The 19625-nt window shown below is 43.4% G+C and overlaps 1 protein-coding gene across 1 annotated transcript in view; it reads left to right on the plus strand.

Moving 5' to 3' along the window:
• Positions 1-18120, plus strand: part of msh3 (mutS homolog 3 (E. coli)) — a 105310-nt gene extending 87190 nt beyond the window's left edge. The window contains exons 22-24 of the mRNA XM_038988730.1: positions 11346-11472; positions 16430-16598; positions 17688-18120. Of these exons, the coding sequence (XP_038844658.1) occupies positions 11346-11472; positions 16430-16598; positions 17688-17769 (378 nt within the window). The 3' untranslated portion in view covers positions 17770-18120. The remainder of the gene's footprint in view (positions 1-11345; positions 11473-16429; positions 16599-17687) is intronic.
• The last annotated feature ends 1505 nt before the right edge of the window (positions 18121-19625 follow it).

A 19625-nucleotide genomic window follows, 5' to 3' on the forward strand; every position in this document is an offset into this window, starting at 1 on the left:
TTACAATTTACATTTGGAAAATAAAAACAAATGGTATTGGTAGAATTATTGGCACCCCTGAGCTAGTACTTGATTACATAGCCCTTGGACCAACACTGTGTGCTTTTTATGTGTGTTTGGGGTTGTTGTCCTGCTGAGAGACCCACGAAATTCAAAGGAGACCCAGTTTTTGGACTTGGTTTTGGAATGGGTTGAACATTGCAATCCAAAACACCTTGATAATCTGTTGGTTTCATGTCTTGCTTATGTTCAAGGCCCCCAGTACCAGAGGCAGCAAAGTAACCCCACAGCATTATCAAACCTCCCCAATGTTTGATTGTAAGGAGGGTGTTATTTTCTTCACTATAGTTACTTCACTTGACTGTAAGTGTAAAGGCCAAAACACACCGTGCTGATGAACGGTAAAAAGCACCGGGTGGCCATCCTATCTTCTCTGACCAGAAAGTCAGCGGTCATTTTCTGTTCAATCTTGACGAATCTACATGTTAAATCACCACACACATGGTGATTGCGAACACTGCAGCCACCCACTGCTTTTAGGCGTTCGTCGGCACGGTGTGTTTTGGCCTTCCTGACATATGTCTCCCTGGCTCCACTGGTAACATAGTGCTATATACACTTTTCAATACACACACACCTCCCTCCCCCTGTACCCCATAGAGCTGAGTCAACACCTCCAGTGGGGTTTGATGTCAGACGCCATCCAAATCACTAAGTTATGGCCTGCAATAAAGCTTATTGGTGATGTGTGTGGGTGTTTTGTGTGTGTGTGTGTGTGTGTGTGAGTGAGTGTGAGCGCGCTGTGATAGTTTGTTTTCCATACGTAGAGTAGGCCCTAGAGAGAGACTGGGAGCTAGAAGAGGGAGTATAATTGGGGGAGGTAGAATTGATCTATAATGCTAATATAATGTAGCTGCTTGTTAGTGTGTGTGTGTGTGTGTGTGTGTGAGAGGATCTTACATCACATCTGCTTCAGGAACTGCAATTTATTTATTTGTTTTAAAAGGAGGAGGGGAGAATCGATCCAAATAGGAGGTAGCGAGAAGAGGAAGGCAGATGCATAAAGAGCAGGAGCGTAGACATGTAGATATAGGATTGTGGAGAGTAGCGAAGTTACCTGATGTCCCTCAGGACTCCTCTGGATGTTGTTGCAAATTGTTGCTGGTTTGACTCTTAAGTGACTGAACAGTGGCTTGTTACCTGATCTGTGTGTGCTCTCGAATGTGGGTGCGTGCAACTGCATGTTACATGTTACATGTTATCTGCCTTGCAGGTCTCATTTAGTTCCATCTGGACTCCACCGCTCCAGGGGGAATATATATTTATCAGCGCACATTCAGGTCTTGGGGGAATGAGCTTATTGGTGCACATGGGGGATCTTGTTTAGCAGAATCTACAGTGGTGAGGAATCACCCACCATATGTTTACTAGCTGGAAAGTTGATGGAGCTGGAGAGAAATGGGCCCCTGTGTGGAGCTCTATAATAAGTCTCACACTGGCTGTAAAAGCTGTGTTGTTGTCGACCTCTGCGCACACATCCAATCAAGGTTTTACTATGTGGTTGTTGTTTCACCTTCCTCAATTGAATGTGCTTATTGTCCCTCTGGATTGGAGCGTCTGCTAAATGCCTCAAATATATTCATCTAAATGCAATCAAGCTCAGTTGGTCAATTAGCTTTTATGTTTATTTCTATTTCATCTCATTCATATCACAGAAAACGCTGGCCTCGTTTTAGATTTGGTTAATTAATTAACACTACCATGACTGAATTCAAACGTGAGTTAGTTTCTGTGTGTGGTTTGATGTCGGTGTCTCAGGTGTGTTTTTGCAGGTAGGAAGAGTTAGACCAATTATTCTGACAATTAGCTTTAGCCGACTGGTGTGCGACCAAGGCAAAGTTGGTTTGACTTTGGATAGCCTATCTCTGGGGGTAGTTAGGGACCGTCAATAGATTACACATTGTAATTGAGACAATATTTTTATGTTCACATAAAGGTTTATTGCTTGCGTACACAGTTTAGCAGATGTTATACCAGGTGCAGCAAGATGCTTATGTTACTAGCTCCTAACAATGCAGCAAAATTGTCAAACAAGTACACAAAAAAATCGAAATGTAAAAGAAATCAAGAAATGTTGGATCAAATCCAATTGACAACCCAAAAAGCATTATAACAGTAATGCAATCTATTCGTATATACACCGGATAAATTTACGCAAGATGTACTAAGAATGATACAGCAGTAAATATATTAAAGTGCGCTATCTATGTCAAGCTACCAGTATATAAATAGATATGTGGTGTGTATTAACAGTGTAACTAAAATGCAATGAACAGTAGTTGAAATATTAGAATGAGCTATGTTGAGAATACAGTATTTAAATATACAGTATAAAACCCCATGGTACAGTATATTATAGACGCAACGATAGTTTTCTTGCTGGAAAGATGGATAGAAATGTTGCATTCTTCTATAGGGACATGTCGGTAAGTTTAAAACAGTGACACTTCAATGACAGCGAAAGAAGTGCCTTCCGGTTGAATATCAGAGAATGAACAACAATCTTTTCTCTGCTGTATTTTACATAAAATCATGAAAGAAAGCTAATTAATTACACAGGGGTAACAGGCTAATATTACATTTTTGTTGAAGTAGAAACAGAAAATGATAGACAGAATTAGGATTACAGATCATAAGCTGTGTTCAAATACCCATACTAACATACTGTATACTACATACTTAGTGAGTATATACTACATACTATATACTATTAGTTCATTTTTAATATACTGTCAATGAATGGTAAACTTTCAGTTGAGAGTTCTAGCGCTTCGCCTGTCTACCTTGTTAGCATAACAAATTACTAGCTAGACATCTTACGACTTCATTAACCTCTCTTGGGCACGTGCGACGGTAGCGTCCCACCTCTTCAACAGCCAGTGAAACTGCTGGGCACCAAATTCAAATACAGAAATACTCATTATAAAAATTCAGAAAACGAAACATATTTTACATAGGTTTAAAGATGAACTTCTTGTGAATCCAACCACGGTGTCAGATTTTTAAAATGCTTTACGGCGAAAGCATACCTTTCGATTATTTGAGAACATAGCCCACTAGACAAATCATTACAAACAGTAGCCAGCCAGGTTGAACAGTTACACATGTCAGAAATAGAGATAAAATTAATCCTTTACCTTTGATGATCTTCATATGGTTGCACTCAGCAGACATTCATTTACTCAATAAATGTTCCTTTTGTTCGATAAAGTCTCTTTATATCCAAAAACCTCTGTTTTGTTCGCGCGTTTTCTTCAGTAATCCACAGGCTCAAACGCAGTCAAAACAGGCAGACAAAAAAATCTAAATTGTATCTGTAAAGTTCATAGAAACGTGTCAAACGATGTTTATATTCCAACCTCAGGTTGTTTTTAGCCTAAATAATCAATAATATTTCAACCGGACAATAATGTCGTCAATTTAAAAGGTAAACAAGAAACGCACTCTCTCGGTCGTGCGCATGAAAAAGCGCATGAATACAAGCCTGAAACAATTTCTAAAGACTGTTGACATCTAGTGGAAGGCACAGCAATTGCAATTTGCAATGGATACTGTAATGGCATTGAATAGAAAACTACAAAACCAACAACAAAAAAATACTTCCCGAATGGATTTTTCTCAGGTTTTCGCCTGCCAAATCAGTTATGTTATACTCACAGACACTATTTTAACAGTTTTGGAAGCTTTAGAGTGTTTTCTACCAATTATATGCATATCCTAGATTCTGGGCCTGAGTAACAGGCAGTTTACTTTGGGCACGCTTTTCATCCGGACATACTGTCCCCTACCCAAGAGAGGATAAAAGTCTTGCTCACATCGGCTACGGAGAGAGTGATCAGCTGGTGCTCTCATGCATGCTTCAGTGTTACTTGCCTCGAAGCGAGCATAAAAGGCATTAACCTCTTTCAGCTAGGGGGCACTATTTTTATGTTTGGAAAAATAACAGACTATTTCTCAGGCCCAGATGCTAGAATATGCATATACATTGACAGATTAGGATAGAAAACACTCTAAAATTTCCAAAACTGTCAAAATATTGTCTGTGAGTATAACAGAACTGATTTTGCAGGCGAAAACCTGAGGAAATCCAACCCGGAAGTGCCTTATATTTGGAAAAATCCCTGTTTCATTGTCTGCCCATCCTCCATTTAAAGGGGTATCAACCACATTCCTTTTCCAATGGCTTCCTCAGGCTGTGACCAGGCTTTAGACATAGTTTCAGGCTTTTATTTTGATTTATCAAAACGCGTCAGGTGTCCTTTGATTAGTTCATGCCCGCTAGAGTTGTAGCTCAACATTTTCTTTCTCTGTAGTATTGAATAGTTTACCGTCCGGTTGAAATATTATCGATTATGTATGTTAAAAACAACCTGAGGATTGATTATAAAAAACGTTTGACAGGTTTCTACAAACATTACGGATACTTTTTGGATACTTTTTGGAATTTTCGTCTGCCCTTCAGGACCGGCACGAGCATGTGGTTTTCTGAACATAACGCGCAAACCAAATGGAGGTTTTTGGTTATAAAAATAATCTTTATCGAACAAAAATAACATGTATTGTGTAACTGGGAGTCTCGTGAGTGAAAACATCCGAAGATCATCAAAGGTTTTCTGACTTTCGTGACCAAGCTAATTTGCGGCTAGCTGTTCTTACTGTTTTGTCTAGTGATTGATAAACTCACAAACGCTTGGATTGCTTTCGCTGTAAAGCATATTTTCAAAATCTGACACGATAGGTGGATCAACAACAAGCTAAGCTGTGTTTTGGTATATTTCACTTGTGATTTCATTAAAAAAAGATTTGTTGTATTATTTTTGAATTTGGCGCTCTGCAATTCAGTGGTTGTTTACGAAAATGATCCCGCTAAAGGGATCCGTGCGTCAAGAAGTTAAGCTCATCTGGTTTGCTCACGTTACTGGGCAGCTCGCGGCTGGGTTTCCCTTTGTAGTCAGAAATATTTTTCAAGCCCTGCCACATCCGACGAGTGTCAGAGCTGCTGTAGTAGGATTCAATCTTAGTCCTGTATTGATGCTTTGCCTGTTTGATGGTTCGTCTGTGGGCATAGCAGGATTTCTTATAAGTGTACGGATTAGTGACCCGCTCCTTGAAAGCAGTAGCTCTAGCCTTTAGTTCGTTGCGGAATTTGCCTGTAATCCATGGCTTCTGGTTGGAAAATTTACGTACGGTCACTGTTGGGGCGACGTCGTCAATGCACTTATTGATGAAGCCGGTGACTGAGGTGGTATACTCCTCAATGCCATTGGATGAATCCCAGAACATGTTCCAGTCTGTGCCAGAAAAACAGTCCTGTAGCGTAGCATCCGCGTTATCTCTAACCACTTCCGTATTGAGCAAGTCACTGGTACTTCCTGCTTAATTTTTTCTTTTAAGCAGGAATCAGGATAGAATTATGGTCAGATTTGCCAAATGGAGGACGAGGGAGAGCTTTGTATGCGCTTCTGTGTGTGGATTAAAGGTGGTCTATAGTTTTTTTCCCTTTGATTGCAGATGTGAAATGCTGGTAGAAATGAGGTAAAACGTATATAAGTTTGCCTGCATTAAAGTCCCCGGCAACTAGGAGCGCCTCTTGTAGATGAGCATTTTCTTGTTTCTTTATGGCCTTATACAGCTCGTTGAGTGCGGATTTAGTGCCAGCATCGGTTTGTGGTGGTAAATAGACGGCTACGAATAATATAGATGAGAGCTCTCTTAGTAGATAGTGTGGTCTACAGCTTATCATGAGGTATTCTACCTCAAGACTTGTTAAATTTTAGACATTCTGCACAAGCAGAATGTAGCTGCTCTGTTCTGCCGATGCACGGAGAAGCCAGCCAGCTCTATATTATCCGTGTCGTCATTCAGCCACATCTCGGTGAAACATAAGATATTACCGTTTTTTAATGTCCCGTTGGTAGGATAGTCTTAATCGTAGATCGTCCAGTTTATTTTCCAATGATTGCACTTGGGCCAATAATATGGAGGGTAGTGGTGGTTTACCTACTCGTCTGCGAATTCTTTGCAAGGAACCCCGGCCTTTTCCTCCGTCTCCATCATTCAGCCACATCTCGGTGAAACATAAGATATTACCGTTTTTTAATGTCCCGTTGGTAGGATAGTCTTAATCGTAGATCGTCCAGTTTATTTTCCAATGATTGCACTTTGGCCAATAATATGGAGGGTAGTGGTGGTTTACCTACTCGTCTGCGAATTCTTTGCAAGGAACCCCGCCCTTTTCCTCCGTCTTTTCTTTACACTGATGACAGTGATTTGGGCTTTGTATTGACAAAGCAGTATACCCTTTGCGTCAGACTCATTAAAGAAAAAATCTTCGTCCAGTTCAAGGTGAGTAATCTCTGTTCTGATGTCCAGAAGCTCTTTTCGGGCATAAGAGACGATAGCAGCAACATTACGTACAAAATGAGTTACAAACAATGCAAAAAAAACGAACAAACTAGCAGGTGGTTAGGAGCCCGTAAAACGGCAGCCGGCGCCATTAATTATGACACTGGGAGAATTCACCTTTCACCTTGTTGAGCATTAAAAAAAACAACAGCATTGCAGTTCTTGACATATTCAAACCGGTGTGCCTGACACCTACTGCCATACCCCCATTCAAAATCACTTATTTTGTCTTGCCTATTCACCCTCTGAACGGCACACATACACAATCCATGTCTCAATTTGCTCAAGGCTTAAAAATCCTTCTTTAACCTGTTTCCTCCACTTCATCTACACTTGATTGAATGGATTTGAGAAGTGACATCAATAAGGGATCATAGTTTTCACCTGGATTCACCTGGTCAGTCTATGTTATGGAAAGCCTCCTCCCTAAGTTTGTTTTATTCACTGCTTTAGCACGCTCTGCCAACCCGGATGTCCTAGCCGTGTCTGAACCCTGGCTTAGGAAGACCACCAAAAACCCTGAAATTTCCATCCCTAACTATAAAATTTTCCGACATGATAGAACTGCCAAAGGGGGCAGAGTTAGCCTGCAGAGTTCTGTCTTACTATCCAGGTCTGTGCCAAAACAATTTGAGCTTCTACTTTTAAAAATCCACCTTTCCAGAAACAAGTCTCTCACCGTTGCTGCTTGCTATAGACCACCTTCTGCCTCCAGCTGTGCCCTGGACACCATATGTGAATTGATTGCCCCCCATCTCTCTTCAGAGCTCGTGCTGTTAGGTGACCTAAACTGGGACATGCTTAACTAACCTCCAGACGAGCTTCAATGCCATGACAACTCTCCTTCCGTGGCCTCCAAGTAAAAACTAAATGCATGCTCTCCAACCGATCGCTGCCCACACCTGCCCGCCCGTCCAGCATCACTACTCTGTACGGTTCTGACTTAGAATATGTGGACAACTACAAATACCTAGGTGTCTGGTTAGACTGTAAACTCTCCTTCCAGACTCACATTAAGCATCTCCAATCCAAAATTAAATCTATAATCGGCTTCCTATTTCGCAACAAAGCATCCTTCACTCATGCTGCCAAACCTACCCATGTAAAACTGAATAGACAAAATAGCCTCCAACACTTTACTCAGCAAATTGGATGCAGTCTATCACAGTGCCATCCGTTTTGTCACCAAAGCCCCATATACTACCCACCACTGCGACCTGTATGCTTTCGTTGGCTGGCTCTCGTTGGCTAGCCCTCGCTTCATATTCGTCGCCAAACCCACTGGCTCCAGGTCATCTATAAGTCTTTGCTAGGTAAAGCCCCGCCTTATCTCAGCTCACTGGTCACCATAGCATCACCCACCCGTAGCACGTGCTCCTGCAGGTATATCTCACTGGTCACTCCCAAAGCCAATTCGTCCTTTGGCCGCCTTTCCTTCCAGTTCTCTGCTGCCAATGACTGGAAAGAACTGCAAAAATCACTGAAGCAGGAGACTAATACCTCCCTCACTAACTTTAAACACCAGCTGTCAGAGCAGCTCACAGATCACTGCACCTGTACATAGCCCATCTGTAAATAGCCCATCCAACTACCTCATCTCCCATACTGTTATTTATTTTGCTCCTTTGCACCCCAGTATCTCTACTTGCACACTCATCTTCTGCACAGCTATCACTCCAGTGTTTAATTGCTATATTGTAATTATTTCGCCACTATGGCATATTTATTGCCTTTACCTCCCTTATCCTACCTCATTTGCACACACTGTATATATAGACCTTTTCTATTGTATTATTGACTGCATGTTTGTTTATTCCATGTGTAACTCTGTGTTGTTGTTTGTGTCGCACTGCTTTGCTTTATCTTGGCCAGGTCGCAGTTGTAAATGAGAACTTGTTCTCAACTAGCCTACTTGGTTAAATAAAGGTTAAATAAAATAAATAAATAAATGTGCTAGATATGTAACATTATTATGTTAACAGGCTATCAAAGGAGATTAGTGCTAGGCTGGAACTAAAGCCTGCACACCATGTATCTCACCAGACCAAGTGCTGGTTCTGTGACTGCCAACAGAACTCCTCTGAGCTCTCTCTTTCTCCGAGTCTCTGGGAGAGCTTTGCTATGGCAACCAGAGTCTCTCTCTTCTCCCTCCCTCTCCAAGTCCCCAGAGAAAGAGAGAGAACGTTGAACTTCAAGGCTCTCCGTTCACAATGCTCCAATCAGAGTGTTAGGTAACAAGACACATACATAACTACAATCTACCTCACAGGTGACCATAGGAGACCGGGACAGACTGGTTACTATGACAACCAGGACTCCTCTTCTGATGCAGACTCATGTCGGATGGTGATGATGATGATGGTGTGGAAAAGAAGGAGGAGAAGGAAGGGGGGGAGGTGGTGATGGTGAAGATGGTGGTAGTGTGTGTATGGACTAGAAATCACAGAAATGCATCAGGGGTATTTACTGTAGCTACCTAATATTGCTTACAAAATGAAGGAGAAGTAAAAGCCCTGAAACAGTGCCATGTTTGTCTTTTTATAAACTCCTTCCTTTGAAGTTGTTCAAACAAAGCAATGCTATTACACAACAGGTCGTTAGCCTGTGCTTTTCTAGCCAAACCACCGCCAAAAACATCCCAAAAAGGCTTAGCTGCTACTTAAACATTTTCATTTCCCCAATTTACATAACAAGAACATTCAACTATTTATTTTGTAAAACATGAAACCTTTAGAGCTCTCTCAGAGAACTGTTTTTGTTTGACAAATGTGGATAGTTTAAAAGAGCAAATGCCCCTAACTTCTCATTTAGAAAAGAGCCTATGTGGCATCAAACATTTAATTTGTCAAAAGTGACTACAAAGTGTAAATAGGATAATTTTGGTCATAAAGTCAGTCTCGTCCAAAACAACATAAATGAATGTTGGGTTCATTTCAATGCTGCCCACATGCCTACAGCTGGCAGCACACAAGTAATTATCAATTCGGAGTGCAGCTGCACGTGACCCAATCGTAATACCTGTGGTAAATATGGTTTGACATAGGATATCCCTTTGGGGCTAGTTAGGGACCATCAGTAAATTACACAATGTAAATGTGACAATATGTTAAAATTCCAATAACTTTCAATGACTTAAAAACCTCAGACCAACTATAAATTGTAGAAATTCATATAGGAATATTGAAAGCATTTAATGAGAACTAAAAGGTGTGCCACACACACACACACACACACACACACACACACACACACACACACACACACACACACACACACACACAGCCTCCAGCACATCTATAACACCCGGTGTCACAGGCAGGGCAAGAAGATCATCAAGGACTTCAGCCACCCAAGCACGGCCTGTTCACCCCTCTACCATTTAGAAGGCTGAGACAATATAGGTGCATTAAAGCTGGGACTGATAAACAGCTTCTATCTCCAGGCCATCAGACTGTTAAACAGTCATCACTATCCTCCTTCAGCCCAGTACCCTGCCCTGAACCATAGAGACTGTCAATAGCCGGCTACCACCCAGTACACTACCCTGCACCTTAGAGACTGCTGCCCACTGGTCTCTGACTTTAATAATGTTTACATGATGTTATACCCACTCTATATGTACACCGAGTGTACAAAACATTAGGAACACCTGCACAATATATATATTTTTATTTCACCTTTATTTAACTAGGCAAGTAAGTTATGAACAAATTCTTATTTACAATGACGCCTTTTACATCTGCACTGTTACACCCACAAGGCATTTGAACTTCATTGACCTTATTTTCATCATTTCAGCTCAATCATGTGAGAACTGGTTTTGGAATTTGGCCCTGGAAATGGCTTGCTATTATTACAATTAACACCACAATACCAACCCCTGTTAGACTACAATGAGTTCTATTAGATGAGTGGCCCCACCCTGTACCCTGACCTCTAACCTCTGAGGGTCATCAGGAGGGCAGGTGGGGTTGTCCTGGCAATCTGTTGTTGACCTTAGGATACACAACTGGGGCTGCTGGTAGCCTAGTGGTTAGAGCGTTGGACTAGTAACCGAAAGGTTGCAAGATTGAATTCCAGAGCTGACAAGGTAAAAAAAACTGTCATTCTGCCCCTGAACAAGGCAGTTAACCCACTGTTCCTAGGCCGTCATTGAAAATAAGAATTTGTTCTTAACTGACTTGCCTAGTTAAATAAAGGCACAAAATAAATAAAAATAGGCCTGGTTTCCCGGGCACAGATTGAGCCTAGTTTTGCACTGAAAAACCTGATCAATGGAGATTCTCAGTTGAAATAGCTTTTTAGTCCAAGACTAGGCATAGCCTGTGTCTGGGAAACTAGCCCATAGTGCTATAATGGCCTTTTACCTTGAACACCAGACAGCAGGTTAACCAAGGTACACAAATTGGCACACACACATATTTATAGTGCTGGCTATGATACAGGTAGTAAGTTCCCCAGTACAAAGCTCCTCTCCTCTTCAGGTCAGGAAAAGTTGCCACCAGGTGACTACTCATCTCTATTTATCCTCCTCTTTCCCCCCTTCCTCTTGCCTCCCTGTCTCTCCTCCTTCTGTGTCTGAGATCTCTGTGTCTCAGAGCTCAGTCAGAGCCTCTAACCAGGTTTCACAATAAGTGTAAAGCAATAGCATGAAGAAAAATTATTACCTGGGTTGTTTGAATAGGGTCATACACTTTTCTTTTTATTTATACAGGTGATCTCAATGAAATTGAAAATATGATTGTTCACTTACTGTTGAATATTTGACCTCAATCTCTTGCTCTCCCTTGGTCTCTATCGCCCTTTCTCCCTTTCTCTCCCCATCCTCTCTCTCCCCCCTCTTTATCTTCATCCATTTTCCTCCCCCTTACCCCTCTCAGGTGAAGTCTCTAACTCTGTTTGTGACCCACTACCCTCCTCTGTGTGAGCTGGAGAAGGTGTATCCTCTGCATGTAGGCAACTTCCACATGGCCTTCCTCCTCAATGAACCAGACATCACCACAGACGGTACGCTGGTGGTGTGTGTGTGTATATGCTTGTGGGTCTTTCTATAAACAAGGGCACCAGTGAGGATTTCCTACACTTGACAACTTGTTACAGCTGTTATAAGTCATTGATAATAATCTGCCATTTTTTTTTGTCATTACATGTTTAATCCTTTTTCATGGTTGGTGTCTTGAAGGATTTGTCTAGAATCGTGTGACATAAAACATACATTTGTTTGAGGAATGTCCAGAGTATTTTGTTGTCATCCGTTATGCCGGTGAAGACAGTTGTGCCTGGATCCACGTTGGCTCTAATATCCCTAGCGAATTGATGTTGATCATCAAATTGATGTTGTCTGCTTTACTTGTGTTACCGAGTGGCGCAGTGGTCTAAGACACTGCATCTCAGTGCAAGAGGTGTCACTGCAGTACCTGGTTCGAATCCAGGCTGCATCACATCCGGCCTTGATTGGGAGTCCCATAGGGCTGCGCTCGATTGGCCCAGAGTCGTCCGGGTTTGGCCGGGTAGGCCGTCATTGTAAATAAGAATTTGTTCTTAACTGACTTGCCTAGTTAAATAAAGGTTAAATACAATAAAAATGTCTCATTAGGGGTGAGGTGTCTCATTAGATGTAACAGAAAGCATCAAGGTAATGAGTTCCTCTTTTCATATGTTTTTGTGCCTTGGATTGAACACAGTCTACTGTGCGCAATTGTGTAGGATAGACTATTTTGCAACACCCAACGATATTCCTATGAATTGTTCTGGATATAAGTATAACAAATTACATAGCCTATAGAGGGCTTATTCACAATATGATCTGGTATTGAAATAACATGACAAATACATTTTGGTTTACATGTTATACCTAAAATTTTAAACAATAGGGGCTTGAAGTAGCCTACTTGAATATGGGGCTCAGAAATGTAAGTACTGGAATGAGCCTACCTTTAAAATCAGACATTTCCTCAATTCGGTGCTTGAAAAGTCCTTGTAATTATTGTTGCCAATTTTTAAGTTCTCCTGCTCCCTTATAATTATCTGTTATTTATTTCAATACTTTTTGTGAGAGCCAACTGGGCACAGACTTCAATTCAATGTCTATTCCACCTTGGTTCAATGTAGTTTCATTGAAATGATGTGGAAACAACTGTAACGGTCGTCGAATGAAGAAGGTGTGGACCAAAGCGCAGCATGGGAAGTGTCTATCGTAGACAGCTGCCTCTGATTGAGAACCACACCCGGCCAAACAACAAAGAAATACAAAACATAGAAAATTAACATAGAATGCCCACCCAAATCACACCCTGACCAAACCAAAATAGAGACATAAAAAGCTCTCTACGGTCAGGGCGTGACAGTACCCCCCCTCCCCCAAAGTTGCGGACTCCGGCCGCAAAACCTGAACCTATAGGGGAGGGTCTGGGTGGGCATTTCACCGCAGTGGAGGGCGGCTCTGGTGCGGGACGTAGACCCGCGCCTCTAGAGCGGGGACCCTCGCCGCCAACCCCGAACTGGGGACCCTCGTAGCGGGCCCCGGACTGGGGACCCTCTCAGTGGGCCCCGGACTGGGGACCCTCGTTGTGGGGGCCGGACTGAAGGGCGCCTCTGGAAGCTCCGGACTGGAGGGCGTCTCTGGAGGCTCCGGACTGGAGGGCGTCTCTGGAGGCTCCGGGCTGGAGGGCGTCTCTGGAGGCTCCGGGCTGGAGGCCGTCTCTGGAGGCTGGAGGGCATCTCTGGAGGCTCCGGGCTGGAGGGCGTCTCTGGAGGCTTCGGGCTGGAGGCCGTCTCTGGAGGCTCCGGGCTGGAGGCCGTCCCTGGAGGCTCCAGGCTGGAGGCAGGCACAGGACTCACCGGGCTGGGGAGACACACAGGAGACCTGGCTCTAGGAGCAGGCACAGGACTCACCAGGCTGGGGAGACATACAGGGGTTCTCTTCCTTGGCCGAGGCACCGGATACACTGGGCCGTGGAGGCGCACTGGTGGTCTCGAGCGCAGAGCTGGCACCACCCGTTCTGGCTGGATGCCGACTTCCACCTGGCAAATGCGGGACGCTGGCACCGAGCACACCGGCCTGTGAATGCTCGGCCGAGACACAGTGCGCATCACCCCATAGCACGGGGCCTGACCAGTCACATGCTCGCCACGGTAAGCACGGGGAGTTGGCTCAGGTCTCCAACCTGACTCTGCCACACACCCCGTGTTCCCCCCCCAAAAAAAATGTTTGGGGCTGCCTCTCGGGCTTCCTTGCCAGCCATGTTCCCTCATACCGCTGGTTCCCTTTTCCTGCTGCCTCCGCTCTCCTGGCTGCCTCCACCTGTTCCCATGGGAGGCGATCCCTTCCAGCCAGGATCTCCTCCCATGTGTAGGATCCCTTGCCGTCCAGGATGTCCTCCCATGTCCAGTCCTCTCTTCCACGCTGCTTGGTCCCTTGGTGGTGGGTAGTTCTGTAACGCTTCTCGTGGGCTGAAAGAAGAGTGGACCAAAGCACAGCGTGGGAAGTGTTTATGATTATTTATTTTAAAAAACTGAACACTGAGACAAAATAACAAAATGTAACAACACGAAACAGTTCTGTCTGGTGAAGACACAAAAACAGAAAACAACTACCTACAAAAACCATGTGAGAAAAAGATACCTAAGTATGGTTCTCAATCAGAGCCTCTGATTGAGAACCACACCCGGCCAAACAACAAAGAAATACAAAACATAGAAAATGAACATAGAATGCCCACCCAAATCACACCCTGACCAAACCAAAATAGAGACATAAAAAGCTCTCTACGGTCAGGGCGTGACAACAACGTGGATTCAGCCAGTGGGAGATGTGTCCACTTTCGTCATTTTCCCGCTGCTTCAATTGAAGGGTGTTGCTCTACTCTGTTGCAGTGCGGTTATTATGTGGACGACAACATCTAATGTTGGCTTCAACTTGGCTTTCCATACAAATCCTTCCATTACAAAAGGAACCCGTTTTTTTTGGTTTCTTTCTCATTATAAAAACAGAAATTGTGAGATTTAGTTGTTACCGCTATTCATGAACATAGTGTCACGCCCTGATCTGTTTCACCTGTCCTTGTGCTTGTCTCCACCCCTCTCCAGGTGTCGCCCATCTTCCCTATCATCTCCTGTGTTCTCTGTCTGTTTGATGCCAGTTCGTCTTATTCATTCAAGCTAACCAGCATTTTTTCTGTCAGCTCCTATCGTTTCCCAGCCTCTCTTTCCTCATCCTCCTGGTTCTTGACCTTTGCATATCCTTACCCTGTACACGCCCGCCTGACCTCTCGGCCTGACCCTGAGCCTGCCTGTTGTCCTGTACCTTTGCTCCAACTCTGGATAACTGAACTCTGCCCGTCCCTGACCCGGAGTCCGCCTGCCGTCCTGTACCTTTGCCTTACCCTGGATCTTTGATCCCTGCCTGCCTTGACCTGTCTTGCCTGCCCCTGTTGCTACAATAAACATTCTTACTTTGACAGTCTGCATCTGGGTCTTACCTTGATTCCTGCTACATAGGCTTTATTGTGTGCCTACGTCTGCTACACTGAACAAAAATATAAATGCAACAATTTCAAACAATTTACTGAGTTACAGTTCATATATTTATTAGGCCCTAATCTATGGATTTCACTGTGAATACAGGTAGGCATCTGTTGGTCACAGATACCTTTAAAAAATGGTTGGGGCGTGGATCAGAAAACCAGTCAGTATCTGGTGTGACCCATTTGCCTCGTGCAGCACGACACATCTCCTTCGCATAGAGTTGATCAGGCTGTTGATTGTGGCCTGTGGAATGTTGTCCCACTCCTCTTCAATGGCTGTGCGAAGTTGCTGGATATTTGCGGGAACTGGAACATGCTGTCGTACACGTCGATCCAGAGCATCCCAAACATGCTTAATGGGTGACATGTCTGAGTATGCAGGCCAGAAGAACTGGGACATTTTCAGCTTCCAGGAATTGTGTACAGATCCTTGTGACATGGGGTTGTGCATTATCATGCTAAAACATGAGGTGATGGTGGCGGATGAATGGCACGACAATGGGCACGACTCAGAATCTCGTCACAGTATATCTGTGTATTCAAATTGCCATCGATAAAATGCAATTGTGTTCGTTGGTCACCCCCTCCCCTTTTTGCCCTTAGAACAGCCTCAATTCATCCGGACATGGACTCTACAAGGTGTCGAAAGCACCACAGGGATGCTGGCCCATGTTGACTCCAATGCTTCCTACAGTTGTGTCAAGTTGGCTGGATGTCCTTTGGGTGGTGGACCATTCTTGATACACAATGGAAACTGTTGAGCGTGAAAAAGACACCAGCGTTGCAGTTGTTGACACAAACTGGTGCACCTGGCACTTACTGCCATACCTTGTTCAAAGGCACTTGAATATTTTGTCTTGCTCATTCACCCTCTGAATGGTACACAAACACAATCCATTTCTCATTTGTCTCAAGGCTTAAAAATCCTTCTTTTAACCTGTCTCCTCCCCTTCATCTACACTGATTGAAGCCGATTTAACAAGTGACATCAGTAAGGGATCAAAGTTTTCACCTGGTCAGTCTGTCTCGGAATACTCAGCATATGTACAATTAAATTATGCAATTGTATAACATTGAGGTCCTTGAAAAAGTCCCTGAAAGTCCTTGAATTTGACTTGCCAATGTCTGTATGAACCCTGCTTGAAGGATGTGTAGTCCTAGCCATGTGTTGTAGTATTGGTGGAGTTATGGTCCAATTTGCATATATTCACTATTATTCCTCTAACTACATGTAGAACTGCATACAACTCCTTTTTATTTTTGTTTCAAAACAATTAAACAATGTCACACATTGGCCCCATTATTTAAAGAAATAACCTTGTGTAGAGTTTAACCAAGGCTGTGGGTTTATTAAGGGTTAGTTAGGACGGTTGACTTAAGTCCAGTAAGGCTAACCATAGCGAAATTGTGTTTATACCTTTGTGTGTGCGTGTGTGTAGACGTTGAGGTGCAGCCAGAGTTCATCACCTTCCTGTACCAGCTGACTGAGGGGGCGGCTGGGCAGAGCTATGGGCTAAATGTTGCCCGATTGGCTGAGATTCCAGAAGCTGTACTCCACATCGCCGCACGCAAAGCACAGGAACTAAAGAACATCGTCGACGCCCGGAGGTACACATACAAAGACACACACTGTCCCACACAGTCCCACACAGTGGAACACTCTTTCGGTTGAGCAGTCCAATGACTGAGTATGAGAACACTTCTGCAAAACTTTTTAAATCATTCTTTACTAACGACATGCCACTGGCTTTGAGTAAAGCCAGTTTGTCTATGTATGCAGATAACTCAACACTATACACTTCAGCTACTACAGAGACTGAAATGACTGCATCACTTAACAAATTGCTGTAGTTAGTTTCAGAATGGGTGGCAAGGAAGAAGGTCCTAAATATTTGAAAAACTAAAAGCATTGTATTTGGGACAAATCATTCGCTTTACCCTTAACCTCAACGAAATCTTGTAATAAATAATGTGGAAATTGAGCAAGTTGAGGTGACTAAACTGCTTGGAGTAACCCTGGATTGTGAACGGTCATGATCAAAACATATTGATACAACAGTAGCTAAGATGGGGAGAAGTCTGTCCATAATAAAGCGCTGCTCTACCTTCTTAACAGCACTATCAACAAGGCAGGTCCTACAGGCCCTAGTTTTGTCACACCTGGACTACTGTTCAGTCGTGTGATCAAGTGCCACAGAGGGATTTTGGAAAATTGGCTCAATGTGGAGTAGAGATTGAATTCATCACTTGTATTTGTGAGAGGTATTGACATGTTGAATGCACTGAGCTGTCTGTTTGAACTACTGGCGCTACTGACACCATGCATACCCCAGAAGACATGCCACCAGAGGTCTCGTCACAGTCCCCAAGTCCAGAACAGACTATAGGAGGCGCACAGTACTACATGGGACTTTATTCCATATCAAATACCTGATGCAAACAGTAGAATGAGATAAAAACGGAAACAAATACACCTTATGAAACAGCAGAACACACTAAATGGATTTACTTCAAGACTGAAATATTTGTAATTAGAGAAATTCCATATGATTCTCTGTTGGCCTCCAATTATATTGGATCGAATTAAAACCACTTTTCTATTGTGTTCCCCCTACCTCTAACCCACTTCTTTCACTCTCTCTCGTTCTCTCTCTCTCTCTCTCTCTTTCCCTCTCTGATCTCTCTCTGTCTCTCTAGAAAGAGCAAGAGGTTGTTTGCTGAACTGTGGAGCATCGACGACAGAAAGGCTCTTTTGGACTGGGTACAGCTAAACTCCTGATCACACACACGCATGCACGAATGTACACCCACGCACACACACAGAAATCCCTGGCCGTTGTGACTCTAAGCCTGGTTTGTCCTGTTGTGTTCTCCATAAAGTCTCTTTAGCCCTGACTCAGGAAGGACTAAAGCCCTGAGGGAACAGCATTAATCTCTGTATCTATAGAAAATGGACACACACACCATTAAATGCCTGAGCACATGCAAGTGCGCAGCGGATTAGCGGGGCCAGTGATGCGAGACCTATCTCTAAACCCAGTCATTTTTTTATTGAACCTTTATTTAGCTAGGCAAGTCAGTTAAGAACAAATTCTTATTTGCAATGACGGCCTACACAGGCCAAACCCGGACGACGCTGAGCCAATTGTGCGCCGCCCTATGGGACTCCCAATCACGGCCGGTTATGATACAGCCTGGATTTGAACCAGGGTGTCTGTAGTGACGCCTCTAGCACTGAGATGCAGAGCCTTAGACCACTGCGCCACTCGGGAGCCCCAAGTCAGCAAAGAGACGGAACAGGGATCCTGGATTTTTCAGAACCAGAAATTGCCTGAAGGCCGCTAGGACCACAATGGCCATCTCCATCACTAAAATGTCTGTGTGTGTCTGCTTCCTCTGACCAGCATAGATTATCTCTCAGGGTTTCTCAGTCTTTGGCCGGGATTTCAATCCAAGGTGTGTTATAGAGCAGTGCATGCATAATAATTAATTAATAATATTGTTTTTCTTTGGAACCAGGTAGTTTAATTGTATTAAAGTAAGTAAATACCTAAAAGTACTCAGTTACCACATAGCTGGTCAATACCAGCTGAAACAGCAAGTTTATCTATGGTTAGGGAAACTCATAGTGTTAATGGCATGGCTGCACGCTTGCTGTGATTCCAGTATGAGACCGCGCAGAGAAGCAGGGGATAGCGTTATTTTGACAAGCATAGGCGAGAGACGTGCTTTGATAATGCAACCTATGGTTTACAGAATGAAGTCAGGAATTTGCATTCGAGACAGGATTTAGGATTTTTGTTTCAGTGTGATTGGGACTGGATAGGAAAATAGCCTTGGCTCTTAGGACAGGAGAAGATAGTTTTCCCTCATGCCTCTGAATTGTTAAGACTTCATGTCTGTGACAGAGAGGCCTATGTAGTGAATTTTGCATAGGCCTATCAAATTTGAGACTGTCTGAAGAGACACAATGACAGCTCAAAGAGGCACATGTTCTTTTATAGGTTACTGTAGGGGTTTCCTGTAGGGTTTATTAACTGCATTCAGGTCCCGTGTGCAGTTCAGCAGTGTGCTTTGAATTCATGGCGACTTTGTGTGAAGTAAATACGCTAGGCTAAAGGCTTCCATGCGACAACCTGTTTGGATAATGTGCTATTTTATTTTCTTCTAATCTATATGTTGTGTATTTTGTGGAAATGCATTAGTGCCGACATTGGGTAATATTTTTGTAATTTCCCAGGTCTTGTCATTTACATTTTTGGGGGAAATGTGAATAGCGGGGACAGTCCCAGGCTCCTGGTTACCCATGTTAATCCCTAATTCAGATTTAGTCTGGGTACCAGTCTATTTAGCTATCATTCCACTCCTTGCCACTCCTGTCATTTGGCAAGTGACAGGAGTGGAATGTTATCTAAAATGACTGTCACCTAGGCTAATTCAGACTGTGTGGGTAGAATGAATTCAGGCTTGTACAATTCAATACAAATAAAAACTTTATTCAGACTGTTGAATCTTCGTGTTAATTTCTCTAGTGTGAAACTCACTGTCTAATGAAATACTTATCTTCCTTTTTTAATGTCTGATTTAGTTTCAGTGATACCGTTTGGGTAACGCTTTACTTGACACCCAGTGTCA

This window comes from Salvelinus namaycush, chromosome 1 (genome assembly GCF_016432855.1).
Source record: "Salvelinus namaycush isolate Seneca chromosome 1, SaNama_1.0, whole genome shotgun sequence".
Taxonomy (NCBI): Eukaryota; Metazoa; Chordata; class Actinopteri; order Salmoniformes; family Salmonidae; genus Salvelinus; species Salvelinus namaycush.